Source organism: Chamaea fasciata, unplaced genomic scaffold (assembly GCF_029207755.1).
Source record: "Chamaea fasciata isolate MVZ Bird 193981 ecotype frontalis unplaced genomic scaffold, bChaFas1.0.hap1 SCAF_7, whole genome shotgun sequence".
NCBI classification, from domain to species: domain Eukaryota; kingdom Metazoa; phylum Chordata; class Aves; order Passeriformes; family Sylviidae; genus Chamaea; species Chamaea fasciata.
The window spans coordinates 19475135-19492329 of record NW_027094092.1 but is presented as its reverse complement, the minus strand read 5'-3'; the positions used below and the strand labels follow the sequence as shown (position 1 = coordinate 19492329).

Here is a 17195-nt window from a genome sequence, read left to right as displayed (position 1 = left end):
ACACATAACAGAGTAAGAAGTTACTGAAAACAGTGGGACAGGAGATAGTACACAGTATTGCAATGATGAAGAAAAACCAAACTGTATTTCTTAGCTTTTCAATTATGACACAAATCAAGAGATCTCAGACCTGTTCACATCATTCAGGTAATTTCAAAATATCACACCACCACTGGGAAGCAAGGTTTCTGGCCAAGATGCAACATAGTAATTACAACCTGTTTAACAATTCACACGCTGAGTTAGAAGGCAATGGACTTCCACCAAAGCTGGCTCAAAGACAGCTGTGCAAGAGGTAAAAAACTTTTCTGTTTAACATTTACATCAGAGAAAACACTAAAAGCAGTAACATTATGTGGTGGATTTACACCTATAGATGATGACATGAACAGAAGAAAGCTCCAAGGAAACCTCCACTAAGTGACAGAGATTAATGGTTTACATTCTACAAATAAATAGCAAACAATTCTCCACACTGACAAATCACTTTGGCTGTCATGAGATCATATGCAGAGCAACTGTTAAGTAGGCACAGGCAAGATGAGTACTGTATTCAGGAAAACTGTTCTGTGGTTCTGCCAGCAAGCAAGTAATGGGACTGAAGGGTTGAGCAGATTGATAACAGGCCCTAGGAGCAATTAGCTCTGAAATTGCTGATGGTTTTATCAGCTCAAGTGAGGAGTGATTACAATCTGGACACCTGCTCATTTAGTTTTCCTTAGTAATGAAAGATATCATTATTATGAAAGTCAACATTAAGACAAAGGACCTGCAGCCAAAAGCAGCAGAGAACAGGAATTTACTATTATTCTTAAATCCCACAGTTCATACTAAAAATACCAACAGGGTATTTTTCTGTTCTGAACAATCAGAATTCTTGAAGTTTGTAGCCTATTCTTTTTATGTAGAGGGGATGACTGCTTACAAGTCTTGTTTGGAAAGACTTTACAGGCAGAGGCTAAGATGAAGGTTAATTATCTATAAATGAAATCAGTGTCATAACGCCATAACTGCAAAAGCATCATAAACAAGCCACACCCACACCAAATTTTAAAGCACTTTTAGCTATTTAAATTAAGAAGAGTTCTTTCCATTCCAGAGTTCTGTTCTTTTCTTCTCTTGGTAAAAGGTAAAGCAGTGCAGAGCAGAAGAATGATACAATTTCTTTATACAAGACTTGAAGAACTCTCTCACCTTTATATACTTACCATAATTGAACAGGGCTGTATTTTTTCAGTACTATGACCTACAACTTAGCTGGGTTTTTTTGGTGAAACTCCGAATTCACTTTTCACATTTTGATTCCAAACTGGCACACAGACTATCACTACTAAATAAGTGATACATTCTCCTGCCATTCTCAAAATCTTACTACCAACACGTGCTAGAAGAACACGACTTGAGTTTGCTGCAAAATCCCTTCAATACCAGTAAGAGTAAAGGGACCTGAGGACCATGAATTTTTCATACACAGAAGGAGCTCAGATTTACTGAAATCTGACCCTGTGCAGGTGACAGAAGCGCAGCAGTGGACTGTTGCCCTGATCTTTTTCAGCCTTCTAATGTTTGTATTTTTGTAGTGGAGTTGTTCACAGATTGTAACATAAACAAAGTGATTGTTTTCCACATTCCTCTCTGGAGGAGGGACAATTGACGGACTTTTAGTTTGACCAGTGGGGTCGGAGAGGTAGCTACCTCATTCTCCAATTACAGGTCATTGTCCAGAACCTATATAAATCAAGGTCGAGAAATAAACGCCCCTCTTTTTGCTCTGACAACCTGACTGCATGAGTGTCATTCTTTTCGTGTCCGTCTAGCAACACTGGACTTCTGTCAAAAGCAGCAGTAAGTGGGGAGCAGCAGCAGCACAGATTACCAGAGCTGCAGCCAGCAGAGGGATGCTTTGGTGGGCACAGAATCAGCTCCTGCACATACCTTTGGTCGAGCACAGCCTCTGAGTAGGAGGGCGGGGAGTCCAGGTCCACGGGCCTGTGGTAGGGCTGGCTGGCCACATACTGGATGCCGTTGTTGACGTTGTAGGTGACGCTGCAGTGGTGCGGGTGGTCGAGGACCACCAGGCGGGACAGCAGCACGGGGTGCTGCAGGCGGTGCACCGGCAGCGTCATCAGGTTGTTGCGCTTGCGCTGGTGGTGCAGCACTAAGGCCAGGAAGGCCACCACGAGGACGAAGATGACAGAGCTGCCGATGATGGCGTAGGTAATGCTCGGGTAGTAAAGCAGTTGGTTGTCGGAGGTCACGTAGTCCTGGCCGCTCCCTGCCTCTGCAGGACAAAAGGGAAAGGAAACCTGAGGTAGGTTTCAATATAAAACTGCTTTTGGCCTATGCTGTGTTTTCCACTAACACACCGAGTGACAAAACAAAGTCTTCCTTCTTCCTTGTGAAAAATGAGATTATTAAAAGCACACACATGGAAAGTGGAGATCGGCAGAGTATCCCTCAGTCTGTGCTCACCCACAGTGGTGCCAGCACATACACTACTAGGGAGAGACAAGCTGAGAAAGAGAAAAATACACACCAGACTAGGAAGCATGAGAATTATCATGGGAGTATGTCCCCCACACCTACCTAACAGCCACAGCTTTTGTTTCCAGAAGTGAGACACCCAGTTCCAAGCCACAACCACAATACTTCAGCTGCACCTGGGAAAGCTCACTACAATTAGGGATGTAGAAGGCGCAACACTTTTTTTTTTTTTTTTTTACTTTACATTTCCCTGACATCATTTAAGCCCCATGTTCACAAGGTCATGCAGCCGTTGAGCAGTATGGTTTTGGGCAGACATTTCTCTTTCTGTGCAGCCTGTAACTCCTTGTAGCCTCAAACAGGCTATTCTGACATTCATCTACCTCAAGAAAAATATGAGGCTGAGTAAAAACCAAACCAAACCAAACAAACAGAACCCCAAATCCACACAATTACAAGAGCATGATCCATCCAAATTCTTAATTTTCTACTGCAGAAGGCTGGCACAGTAAGTCTTGGCATACGATTTTCCCTTCTTTTCCTTATCAAGCAAAACTGCTTTTCAGAGTTGCAACAGCGTCACTAACATATTTCTCTAACAACAGATAATGAAATATACGCTGACTGTGCCCAGCACAATGGAAGACCTTTACTCAAGCACCCATTGTTTTCATCAAGATGCTTCAGGTACCTCTCTCAATATTTGATTTTGGTAGTTCACTTCCACGGTTAAACACCAAACCGCAATTTCCAGCATCACTCAAAATAGCTTCTGCATTTGTCAGTAAGATAATACAACATAAAATGACTAATGCTTTAAACATCTCCATTCTAAAGCACAGACACTTTCATAAGAAGAGATGAGATAGGAAAAAAGACTGTATCAGAACAAAGAAAACATAGTTTCTTCACTATGAGAGTAGCAAGACACTGGAACAGGTTGCTAGAGAAGCTGGGGATGCCCCATGCCTGGAAGTGTTCAAGGCCAGGCTGGATAGGGCTTTGAGCAACCTGGTCTAGTGGAAAGTGTCCCTGCTCACAGCAGGTGGTCGGAACAAGATGAACTTTATAGTTTATTCCAACCCAAACTATTCTGTGATTATTGGTCCTGCTACCAGCTACGGAAACTACCACTCAGATAGAGCTGTTCCACTGATGATGCCACTACAACCACAGACCAGAGCTTTGCAGGCCAGCTGCAAGCCAGACTTTTCCTGATACTTAGTGTAACACTTCAGGCAGGATCTAACTTTATTTCCCTGTGCAACTGTGCTAGAGAACGCAGAAATCACTGTTTCCAGTCAACATTTGGTCTCTGGCTCACTCAGCAAAGTGAACCAAGTCTACATGAGGAATATAAATGAAAGCAGAAGGAAGGAAAGGAATTGACATGCATTAGTAATTTTAATTACAGCTCATCACATATTACTCTGGCTCCTTTAATACACTCCCTAAATTCAACAGCTGAAAAATGAATTCATGTCACATATCACAGACAAGGGCCAGCACAGGAAATATAATGACAAGCAGATCATTTTTATGCAAACATCAAGAAGTTTATTTGCAAGGACCGACCCATGGATGAATATTACTACCTGCAGCAAGTGCAAGGAAGGTAAATCTATTATGACATCCCAGTAAAACACCACAAGACTCTCATTCAACTTGGCTCACTGGTTACAGTGCATTGGCATAAAACAGGATGCTTTGCAGACCTGATTGAGACCTAATTAGTTACCATGGGGTCATTCTGCAGCATCACAGTCTCATCCCTGTATAATCTCCATCTTACTAAAAGAGAGGAAAAATAAGAAGATCCATCAACTTTTTTTCCCAACCTTTTGCAGTTATCCACCTGTTTAGGATAGCGTCTTCTAGGTCCTACAAGAACCAGTTCTATGAATCCAAACAAGTTAACTAGACTGCTGAAGAAAAACTGCTTTGTCAAAAGTCAGATGGGATCTGATGACCAGCTTTAGAACACTATGAAACAAAACATCTCTTATCTGGTTTTACAATCCTTTTCATACAACAACCATAGACATATTTTGCAGAGACTTAGGATACCTTTGCAGTTGACATGCTGTTTTGGAGATTTGGGATTACTGTGGTTAATGAAACATCATTTATTTACCAGTAACTCTATTCCTTTTGGGGTGTTTGGATCTGTGTCTTGTATTCCCATTTAGTTCACTGTCTCTCTGAAACTCAGAGCAATCTAAGGGCATGCCTACAGATCTGGTCTCTGAACCAGAAGCAGAGCTATTAGGGTGCTGTTTGGAACCGTGCTGTCTGGTTAAACCTTTGAACCAGCCAACACAGCAATAATGCATTTGGGATTGGAATTGGCATCTCCATCAGTTCAGCTAATTCTAGCCCATGTGTCTCTAACACAAAGCAGCACAGAGGGGTACAGATAAATCCTGTGAAGAGGAAAGAATCTGGTTCATTTGTCAAGCGCTCCTTCTTGCACCACAGGCAGTACTGAGGACTTGTATAGAGACACTGTCCCCATACAAAGAATCCAGCTCCCTGAACATGCATAGTCTTTATACCTGCCCATGAACAGACTGTTCCTGAGATGGAGTTCTAACTAGGAAGCTGTCATTGAAACTAAGTCTACTTTCACCACAATAACAACATTATTCTTGCTTTATTGGTGGGTTTTCTGTGCCAAGAAGATATAATCTTAAGGTCTCCTACGAAGCCATGCTCACAAGTGAAGTCCAGTGGCATTTCACTTTGGCTGTGATATGATTTATTCCACGAAACACCAATCTGTACCTAATTTCTCTTTTCTACAAGGCCACTAAATCCAAACCTGCAGAAGATGAAAGTAACATCAGCTGAGCCTATCAACACTGCTTGGCTTACAGTCCTAGAGAGGTGAATTGCCCTTAATGGTCTTCCAAAGTAATGCTTTGGCAAGAAAATTGCTCTATGGCACAGCTAAAACAAAAGTAGCAGAATTATGAGGTAGTTTTGCGTACAGAAGACTTTTACATCAAGTTTTTGCTTTTTCTTTCTATATACCTAACCATGTTGAAGTAAGTAACTTTTTAGAATTCCTTGATAACATTCTGGGTTTTTTGTAGAGCCTGGTGAATATTCAGAGGTTTGGAAGGGAATGCGGGGTACTGAGCTGAGACTGCCTGATGAACCTGTATTCATTTTGCACTTCATGTAAAAGGGAGAAGGTGAGATATAGAGAACATTTGAAAACTCTCAGTTGGACATGCACGACTACTTAAGGAAACAAAATCCATTACTCTTTAGCTCTGCTCTAATAACTTTCAGCAAATGTTTACACATCACAGAAGTCACTGAACTGAATTTCTTGGTAATTCAGTTATCCTCTCCCAGGAGAAGCAGGAATTATCCAGGTAGGCTTAAAAAGTTCTGTCTGCTCTGCTACTAAGTGCAAATTCATGAAAAAGAGTGAGTGGGCAAGCAAATTTAATTTAAATTCATGGAGTATTTATTATTTTGTGCCTTTTTTCCCCCTGAAGAAGATCCATTTTCTATCAAGCCACATATAAACAGTTTATCAATGCCACTTATGCCTATTAAACCCTAGTTTCTGGAAAATGCTGGATTCACAGATTAGAGATTTTTGAAGTGTAAAAAAGCCTTGTGAATAATTTAGGAAAATACTGATAAAGGAAACATAGCGGGTTGTGCTCAGAGGTCTATTTTATTGACTGTGAACAAATTTGCCGTCTCAAAGTTTAAAAAAAGATCTGAGAGTAACTGCATTAAGTCTGCCAGACGTAGGGACGAGAGGCTATTATTTTATCTTTCACAATCCTCTGCCCAAGCCTGGCTTTTCACAGTTCATTGGAGAAAAAGCTTTTGAAATACATAATCGGAGCAGACATCTGTAGCCTTAATGAGCACGAGTCACGGTCCATCTCCAACAAAGATGCTACTGTAACAACACATTTAAATTCCAACTGGTTAAAGTGCAGAGCTGCAGCTTGGAAGGTTAAAGACAACAAAAATCAAATGCAGACAGGCAGAGCCTCTGCACATTATTTACTTTCTGTGTTTGGAGTTCTCAGGGCATCCAGTTAAGTCTCTCAAAACTCTTATTAAATTTTTCATCCTTGATGATTTTATATACCACTAAAACAAGTCTCACATAGATTTTGTGCACTGAACTCTCAGAGTATTCTTTATTCTAGAGATGTTTTTCTAACTGAGTTATCTCTTTTCCCTATTGCCCTTCTCAGTGTTACAAACAAGATCTCTCTCAGACAACAAAGCACCTTGACCTCATGAAGCCTTATGCTAGGTTACCATTGTTCCCCTCCTGAACAGCTTCACAGTTCCCATAGACACCAGAGACAAGGATTTGTTTTCAACTGCATTCAAAGCGTGTTTTAGCCCTGCTATGGCTTTCTCTTTTTCAGGCACAGAAGGGAGATTCACTAATGGAGGTGTTACACAAACGAAACAGACCTTATCTATGGGAATTGGCCAGAGGAATACAACATGATTACATCTTTGCTTAACAGGTACTTGGTAAATGGATAAGATTTCTGGGAAGGCACCAGGATGAAGTTCCTTCCAGGTATGTCTGTAACAGTGATGGCTTCACAGACAAAGACAGACAACAGGCATCTGCACAGATATCCTGGCTTCAAATGGCACCAAGGTGATCCTGTGTTTAACTCCATAGTAATCACAAGTGTCCCTTTTGCCCACAGACCAGAACCACAGCAAACAGAATAGCCCTTGATCTAAGAAGCTGGGGCAAAGGGTGGATCTATTCCCAACTCTTGAAGTTGTCCAGCAGGTAATTTTCTCCATCTCTGCCTGGCTCCTTGTCCAGCTATCCCCACCTGAAAACTAGATAGTGATGTTCTCACTTTCTCAGGACATTCTCCAAAGTTCTTTCATACTGACAAGAACTACATTTTCCTGAAAAGTCTAAGTTTTTCAAATATCAACCAGAAGTCTTAAATACCACTGCATGCTCTGTCTTCACCTGTTCTTCAAGATGACTGGAAAGACAGCCATGACCTTGCCTGCATAAACACAGTAGGACCTCTTGTTATGAAGAATACAAATACACGTATCTATATATTTACATCGCTATTGGTATTAGTGTAACAACTTGAGCTCTGAGCAATGAAACAGAATTTCTCTGTAAAATGCACTTTGGAGGCTCCAAGCAAAACAATGGTTACTGTACCCAAGAATGTAAAGCTAAGTGTAAGACTTGGAACTATATATAGTTATACAAGTAGCCAGCAAGACACAGATAAACTTAAGGACAGCAGCAGTCAGCAGAATTAGAAGCAGTGCCAGCATGTCTCATTCAGTGCACCAGAATGAGTACATTACCAGTGCCTTCTTCCCCAGACTTAAATCCTCATCCTGACCATGCGCTACAAGAGCTGTGCTTTCAAGTCTTTGCAGCTGCTCTAAAAGAGCAGCTGAGTCAGCCCAAAGATCAAGAGCCTCACCTCTCACATGCTATCCTTTTTTATCTTCTGCAGGGTAGGATAATTACTCCATGCACTTCACACACACACGAAGAAAAGAAAAGCAGCAAACTGAGCAAATAAGTAGAGAACTAAGAAATACTTAGCAGTAGTCATAGCAACCAAAGTTCTAAAATTAACTTGGTGGCAATGTAAAAACTTGCAGTGCCAAAACCTGCCATAAAGCACAAAAACAAAAGGTCCAGACTTGACAGCTGGATGGAGCCCAAGGAGGAAATTAAAGTGTTACTCAAATGTAATTCAGGACTACTCCAGCATTAATCTATGCAGCAGTTCCTGGACACGTGATAGGACAGTGGTGTACTTTGATTAAATCATAGCCAGTACAAAAACCAGACCCAAAAGCAGGGGTAGAACATAAAAAGGAAGAACTTTGTCCTGTTAGTCTTCTTTCTCCTTTGTAAATGGAGGGTCATGATCAAGGAGGCTATCATGAAATTGGTTACTATAAAGTTCTTGTAACATTTTATGACAGGTAGATGCCATACAGGAAGAGATTGGGGGCACTGAAAGCTTTAGGGGTTTGTGCTACAATTGCCACCTCCCAAGCAGTAAATTAAACCTGCTCTGCAGAAGGAAAATCTCTAACTGCACCCACCAGAAGGCTCTTTGGTAAACCAAGCTTATAAAATGGATCAAGAATCAGCTTCAAAGAAAGAAAAACAGTTTTATCTTCACAGCATAAACATGCTCTGGTGCTCTTGCCAAGACACACGACAACGGCACACCTCCCAGACTCTAGTGTCAGTTCAAGCAAAGTGCCTAAGCTGTAGGTAATAACCACTGATCCTAAAGCATACCCTGCTCTTTCCTCCAATCTCCCAAGAGATATTCCAATCACAAACAATATTCCCCAACTGCATAAAAGCCCAGGTCTGGGGTCTTTGGTTGCTACATAATTTCTTGTGTACCAATAATGAGTAGTACAGGATAGTCTTAAAAGTTAAACAACATAATGTTTTAATGGAGAAGTTAACTGTGAAATTCCACCAGCAAGACCCAAGTGTATTCAGTCTCCAATATTTAAGGAGTAATGGACATACACTAAAACTCAAGAAGTTTCACCTCGTCATGAGAAAGAATTCCTTTACATTGAGTGTGGCAGAGCACTGGAACAGGCCATCCAAGGAAATCATGGCATCTCCCTCTCTGGAGACATTCAAGAGGTCCCTTCCAACCCTAGTGATTCTGTACTATTAGCTTCATCTTCACTTCAACTAAAGCATACTATTTTCTACCAAATAACCATGGCAACATGGGCAAATTTATGTGTAAGTGCACTGTCCTGTCTTCTGCAAAGGTTAATTGGAGCTCTGAGCTAAGTAAGAGCCTGGACATTGCATCAGCTCCCTGACAGTGCAAAGGCATGCCCTACCTTGATTAATTTTGGAAAGTCTTCAGTACAGTTCCAAGTCAAAAGTATGAAGGAAAACAGGTTTGGCAAAGGCCACGGGTGGCTTTGCCTTTCCTATTCCCCAAGTGTTTAGAATCCAAGTTTCTATGACATACTCCACTAACATTCCTTGGAATCATGTGAATATCTAGGAGGCAGAAAAATCCAACAAATAAAAACAAAAAGTAAACAAATTAAAATCAGAATTTGTGGATGAAACACTCCTGTTTTTATCATCAACTCTGAAACAAAATTACAACCATTGAAAAACTGTTACCAATTTATCTTGAGTGATCTATACATGCCTGAAAAAAATGCCTGTTATTTCAATAGAATGTCTGGAAAAAGCTGAATGTGAGATGCTGTGCAGGACAGATGAATTGCATTTTTATAGTGTTTATTCTGGAGGCTGGCAAAAAGACACACACAGTGCTCAGCTAGAATGTGCACATTAACTTTTTCCTGGGTGCTGATTAGCACTATGAACAGCTGGAGCGTAAGAAGGATAATAAGGCTTGAAGAAATGCAACACAGGATTTATGGATCCTGCAGTCAGGTACACATGGCAAGAAATACTGCTTAAATGTGATTTAAATCTATTGTAGAGTAAGTTTATAATCAGTTTATAAATTTTGTCTAATTGTTCAAGAACTGTATTTTAATGGCTCTGATTTTTGTAAAAGCTTTAGTACAACGTCCATGTCCTGTTTTACATATTAATATTGTTGTCAATCCTATTTTCTTTTCTAGAATTGTGAAGAAGAGATATTGCCAGATACACAATACACATAGCTTCACTTGTTCAAGATACTAACAATCTAGAAACCACAAGCAGATCGTGATCCTGATTAAAAAAAGAAACAAATCCATAGAGACAGACAATACCTTCCAGGTCACCTAATTCCTTTCCTAGGGTCACCCTTCACATCACCCATTCATTCATACCTACTCAATGCCCTTACAATGACTGCCTCCAGGTTGCCACAGAAGAAACCAGTAGCAAATCCACTCCAGCAAGAGCCTGCAGGCTACCTTCTGGCTCTAGGAATCAAAAGGACACTGGAGAGGAAAGCAAGACTACAACAACTGTGTGATGTAGGTAGACACACAGTCCAAACCAAGATGAAGCTCAGTGTTTGACAATGTGAAGCTCCAAGTGACAATGCACCTGTGTGAAGTTACATTATGAGATGCTTTGCCTCTTAAAGTTATCCTGACTTTGCATCATAATTGTTTGACATACAAACTAATCCTTCCTTCCAGCCACAAGCTCTGTAAACTCAAGAAACTTGCCAAACATTGAGTGGCCTCAGTAGCTTCACTGTGTTCAGGTTCCACCTTCAGGAAGGTTCTAACAAACACTGTACCTGGTTGCAAATCAAATTCTAAATATTTCCTTAAATATTATATGTACATACATACAACAGAAAAAAAAAGAAAAAAAGAGCAAAATACAACAGCAGAGAAGACAGCAATTGGCTGTGAAAGTAGCTACAGCATAGCCCTTTTTGACCTTCCTGATCACAAGACCCAGACTGTCAAATGCCGGAGAAAGAGTGAGGGAGGAAGAAAGAACAGAGAAGCAAATGAGGCAAAGAGAAGAAAAAGAAGAAAAGCTGCAATTGAAAGCCAGTGTACACAAATGGGACACTAACAAGCATCTGGAAGGCATTAGCACCAGGAAGAAGATAAACATGTGCTTTTCATCCTCTGATAAAAATCTCATTTGATCAGAAAAGATGACACTGAAAATAGGGAGTGGGAGGGAAACATTCAAAGGCTGTGGCTGCCAGTGGCTCATTAGAAAATTGAAAGCTTTTCAGCGGGGTCTAAAAGGCTCTGCTCTGAACCTGAAACTATTCAGTAATTACCTGAATGACAGAGTGCTTATTCAGCTTGCTGTTAGGCAACATCAACCCTGATATGAGATCAAAATTAAAAATGATTTTAAAATAGCAGAAATGGCCAGGATCATATGTAGTGAAGTGTCAGCAGGGAATAGCACGTTCACTGGCAATGAAAAATACAACCCAAACAGAATCCAACTCTAGCAAGGTGTGTGTGCTCGAGTACTTACCCAGCTCAGGACACCACACTTAAAAAATCAAAAGTGATCAGAGCTTGATGGAGAATAACATGAATTATCAGACACTAACTACCAAGAAGGGATTGTTTAGGCTGAAGAAAACATTGCAGAGAGGCTTTTAATATTTTTAAATACAGAAGTTTGAAATTAATGAGAATCAAATCCATGCCTGCTCTAACAATGTAAATGCAGGGCTTTCAAACACTGCAAGGAAGTGTCCCAAATGACTAACATGAGAAATCACAGCTTTTTTTCATATGTCTTATTGATTATAGCTGTCACCTCCATGAGTGAATAAACAGCAGTAGCACCATGTGCCTCCATGCCTTCAGATTTCTAGTTACACTGACCACTCTGATGGTTTTATCATAGAGACTATCATTCCTGTATGTCCTCAGGAAAGTTTCTCAATGTTTTTCTGAAGAATATCAAAAATCCTATAAATTTCAAGTATCTACAATCCAGGTTAAATTTGAACCACTTACCCCAAAGGCAAAGCACCACATTAACTTACTACCTACATGTGTCGCTCTGGTGTGAGGTGCAATTTGCAAAGTGGCAAGGAGAACGCAGCACTGGAACAGATGCCCTCAAGCTAACACTGGTCTAGGTGCGCTTTGGAAGTACCCTGAGACCTCTGACAGTCCTGAATGTACACACTGGCCTGTAGTCAGAAATAACAACACTTTCACCCTGCCAATCAAATAACCCAAAACACCCCATAAAACCTAAATTTGGGTTATTTCTCCTGGTGAGCTGAAAAAACTGTGCTTGTTTCACAAAACCTATCTTCAGATAAACAGAAAAAAGATGAAGAACACCTTCTAATAATGAGGATGGAGGTCCTCTTGTAAAGAATTTTATATCACTTGCTACATGATCCCATTCTTCTCCCAAGTTCAGTAGGAGTTCATACTTCATTGACAAATCAATAAATTCTATAAGCATTAGAAGCTACCCATGCATTCTGAAAGGAAGGAGGAGCTCATCTCCTCCTTTAGAGTGCAGAGGACACTTGGATACCTTTCTCCCATGGATGGACTTAGCATAACATTTCAGACAGGAAATCAAGATATTAGAGTACCTGGGACTTTATCCAGAACCTTTTTTTTTTTTTTTTTTCTGAAACATGCATTATAAAAATTTTGGTCTCACTTCAGCAAGCTTTCATATAAATAAATTAAGCAAAAAAAAAATCTTTAATTACAGAATGAAGAAAATTGTTGCACTTGATGAAAGGTTGTTTATTCAACACTGACAAATGCAGCCTAATGAATGGGAGAGTGCCAGATTTTATTCTTGCTGAAGATGTAGTCTTGTTTTTTGTTTCCAGAGTGATTGTGGAAACATTTATTTTTCCTTTGACCCTGACTGACTGACTAAACTAGTCATACTGAATTGTGCAATTCTTGATATGAAAAGCATGTGAACAATGCAAGAAAGAAAAATTTATTTTAAAATTTGTATTAAGAGGCAAGAATCATAATTATTAATCACTATGTCAAGATAATTACTGTATGCAAGGGCAAATGAAGAGATTTTTGGTGGCATACTTATAGTTCTCGTTCTGCGTGAAAAGACTGGAGGCAAATAATAATGATTAGTACAGCTTAGCATAGTTTAAAAGGCACTGAATTAGCTAATGTGTCACATGAGAACGAACCTTTATTGACAGAAACTTCGGCTAATGCATAGCAGTGGTAAAGAAGGTTAATAGAAAACTGGCTTATCACAAGGAAAGGGTATTAACTATATTATGGCATGATTCTGCAAAACCCCAATGAAACCATGTTTGAACACTGGCAATCTATTTTGGCCAGCTTACTTGAAGACAGAATTAGGCTGATGGAGAGTAACAGCACGAGAAACAAAGATGATGAATGGGGGGAAACAGGGTTTAAATATTATGAGAGCATAATAAAGCATGCTTTATTTAGTATTGAGAAAATATAACTACAAAGAGTTACTGAAGTATTTATAATAGCCATGGGTTATAAAAAAGAAGCCCAGTGACTAATTCTTAGATAATTGGGCATATCAGAACTAAAGGTGAACAAGGGTAAAAGGGAAAAGATGCAAGACAAATTTAATGAAACTTCTCAGGAAGAAGAGTAAATAGGTAAAATCATGCTTCATGATTAAATTTAAACAAAAGCTGGGGGACTGTGTGGGCTGGGTAAAAGCTTCTAGGGAGCATAATTTGTAATAGCTGAGACGTGTTTCCATTTACACACACACGAGCATCTGCTGCAATTTTAAAAATCTACATCAAAAATTCTTTAAAATTCTTAAAAATTCTGAAGAAAGGTTAAGAGTTTATCTCATTTGAAAGAGGAAGAAACAAAACCATTTACTCCTTTATAGTACAGATGCAAATGACCAACTATAGTTTTTATAGTACTATTCCTTTAAGTATTTAAAGACAAATCACAATGTTACACTAATCCAACAAGAAAGGTAAACCTAGTCATTACTTTAAAAGCAATACTTAAATTAATAAAATGATTCACTTCAAACTGCAGAGCTAAAGATTGTCAGCCAGGATCAGAAACTGGGAGTTCTCAGCTTCCATCAGCCATACCCTGCTCTCTACACACACAAAGACTTTAATGAATTATTTACTTTTTCTTTACTATCAAAGAGGAGGCAGTTTTATTGCTTTTCTCTTAAGGTGCACTTAATTATCCTTGAGCAACCCAGTCCTGTCCTCCCCAGCACTCTGTGGTATTTTAACAAGCTGTCTGCATACAGTGTTCACACGTTAAAGATGGAGGCTGATTTAATATGCTTATGTCTCAGCTTAAAAACTTGTCTAAACACAAATTAGGAAAGAAAATTAAAAGAAAAGAACCAAATCACACTGGATTCTAGTCTAAGTGAACATACCAAGAATCCAAAAAATACTGAATAAAAATGCAAAACAAACCACAGACACACACTTGTTCTGTATGACTCCTTGCTCCTTTTGCAAATAGCTTTAATTTTTCAGCTAATTTTGTTCCTGTAGATAAGGACCCCATAAACAAAGATCTCTGTGCTTGATGGTTCCTCTGCATCACGCTCACCTGTGCAACTCCACATCCTTCTCTCTGAACATTTTAAATACACAAACAACAAACGGTGCAATCTTCTTGCATTGGGCGTTTCGCAGAAGTTTCAAGGGATGTAAAATTGGAACATAATGGTTACCTGTGATTCATAAAGTGACAGATAACCTGGGAGACCTCTACCTAGGAAAAATAAATCCTGAAATGCAATTTTCACACTCCGGGGTGTAACTGCCCTGCCTTGGGAGTGTCACTGCAGTCTTGAAGGGATTAAAACAAGGAGCAGTCTCCATAACTAAGCCAGCTAAAAGTTTAATTAAATACAATTGCTTGCTGTGCTTCCCTTTCCCAAACAGCCTCATACATATTTATCACTGTAATTACAGCAGTAAAAACCTCCACAACTAATTATGCCATGCTTCTCATCTTCTATATGCCTGGAATTTTTTACATAATTACTACTGAAATTAATTGCAAGTTAGTTAATTTTGCACTTTGTCCTTTCAAGCTTAATTGAATATTAAAATTTTTCAAACCAGTCATTCTTGAAAGCATGGTGCTTTTACCTCAGATGGTACCATAACCAAAATGTTATTTTAATGGCTTTTAGTAATATAGCATAGAGGAGTAGTGTAAATTTTATCATTTAAAACGAGAGAGCGTTGCTCTAATACATAGGTACCATATGGTTGGTAGCGCTACACTTTCCATAGAATATTCAGCCTGCCCAGTGCCACTTGGCCTCTCATGCAGTGCATTAGCATGCCATCCCTTGAGACAGAGACTACTATCAGCCACCGTTAGCTCAGATCAAGCTCAAACCTGGAACTTTATTTGACTATGGTTTAACATGGTGCCTAATATTTCAAGGGTGATTAATGATTTCGGATGTCCAGTTCTACAATCGATTTTGAAAAAGTAACAAATGTTTCCTCCCTTAAGAGGTAGGGGAAGAAACAAAATTTGACTTGGTCTAGAAAAATAATGGCTAGAAATATTTTGACTTAACTCAAGAAGCACAAAGTGTCCTCATTTTCTAGGGTACTCTCTGTAATCAATTGTGATTTACTGATTTGGGCGTCTTTAATGAAGGACACTGCACAATACAAAATCTTCCTATCAACTAAAGAAGTATGTAAATCCCGTGGTGTGACAACAGACAGAAGATGGATGGAGATCCCAGCAATTTCCAGAACACAACTGGTACTCAAAGAGGACCAGTGACACATCTCAGCAAACCAGAGGACATTTCAGGGGCTCACACCATATAGCCATGTAACTCTATCCACTGTTTTTAGTATTTCACTATTATTTTAATTTAAACCTATGTCCTTAGGATCTTATAACAGTGGCAATATTAGAGGGTTTTGCCCACTAAAATAATTAATTGTTGTTTTAAAAAAAACAAAGTTTGTATTTCAAGCACCTTTTCAATCTTAACTTCAAAGCTTCCATCTTACTGTGTTTATTTTTTCCCATCTGTCAAGAAATCTTGCAAATTTATAATCAGATAGAAGATTTTCAAAAGCACAAGAGAACTTTGCTAGGAGAGCACTTGTTTCTTACTCCTCCACAGTCTCTATTAAATCAATGACTCAATGGGTAATTTTTCTCTTACAATCTTTTCTTTTCAATTTCTGTAGAATCCTTCAATTCTGTAGAAATAGTTCAATTTCTGTAGATTAATTCAATATCTTGTTGCAACAAAGATCAGGGTGGTTGGCGAGTAATTAAAAAGGTAATTAATAAGAAAAAGCATTGAAGGCCAAGAGCCCAAGAAGACCAAGAAAGCTCTTTCAGCAAGCATCGTAAAGACCTATGAGAAGCGATCCCTCACCAGTAAAGCAAATGAATACAGTATTTGTTCTGTCTCAGTAGACTAAGAGCTGCTTGTGAGTAGTTGTGAACCTGGGAGCCAAATGTGTATTATTAGCTAGGAGGTTCTGAACAAACTAGACTGGTACAGTGTCAGAAAGCAATGATTTCTCTTTTACAGATAATCTGCAATTCAATGAGGAAAAATCCCTACTTGTTTACTATGTCCAGTTTAAATGTGAAGTAAAACAATAAATTCACTTGTGCGTTTTCATAGACTGACTATAGTTAAATACTTCTACCCACATAAAATTGCAAAGCTCTTTGTAAACCAGTCTCAAATTTTCTTAACCAAAGAAACTTCATTCTGCTAATGGCTATAGCAAGTGTTACACAGATGTATACACAAAAATACAATGAATTATTTGGTGTGAAATTAATTATTTTTTTGTACTCTGAATCTTTATCTGATGGAAGTCTTCTATGCTCTTACTCAAACCTCAGAAAAAACGCTTCAAAAATTTCATGCTAGTTCAGATGTTTTAAGGATTTTTCAGTGCATACCTACATACTACACTAAGAAGCATTTTTAAAACCTAAAACGAACAAGAAAAACAGAAGAAAAATTAGGTTCTGTCAGCCTTACAAATGTTGACAGTCATTTATTTCAACTACCCCACCACAATACTTCTGCTTTAATTAAACATTAAATCAGTCAAGTAGGCATGCAGATTTAATTACTGCTGCGGTTTAAAATGAGCTTATTTTCCCTTGAAGCCAGTGAAGGTTAGCAGGATGACCTCAGTATAATGGAAAATCCTCAGTCTGGCAGGATGCTGGACACGAATTTGTCCCTTATG

General features: G+C 39.1%; 1 protein-coding gene across 2 annotated transcripts in view; it reads right to left on the bottom strand.

The window, feature by feature from the left end:
• Positions 1-17195, bottom strand: part of LDLRAD3 (low density lipoprotein receptor class A domain containing 3) — a 105273-nt gene that overhangs the window by 4866 nt on the left and 83212 nt on the right. For both annotated transcript variants that reach the window (XM_066187854.1, XM_066187853.1), the window contains exon 5: positions 1936-2281. In XM_066187854.1, coding sequence (XP_066043951.1) covers positions 1936-2281 — 346 coding nt within the window. The remainder of the gene's footprint in view (positions 1-1935; positions 2282-17195) is intronic.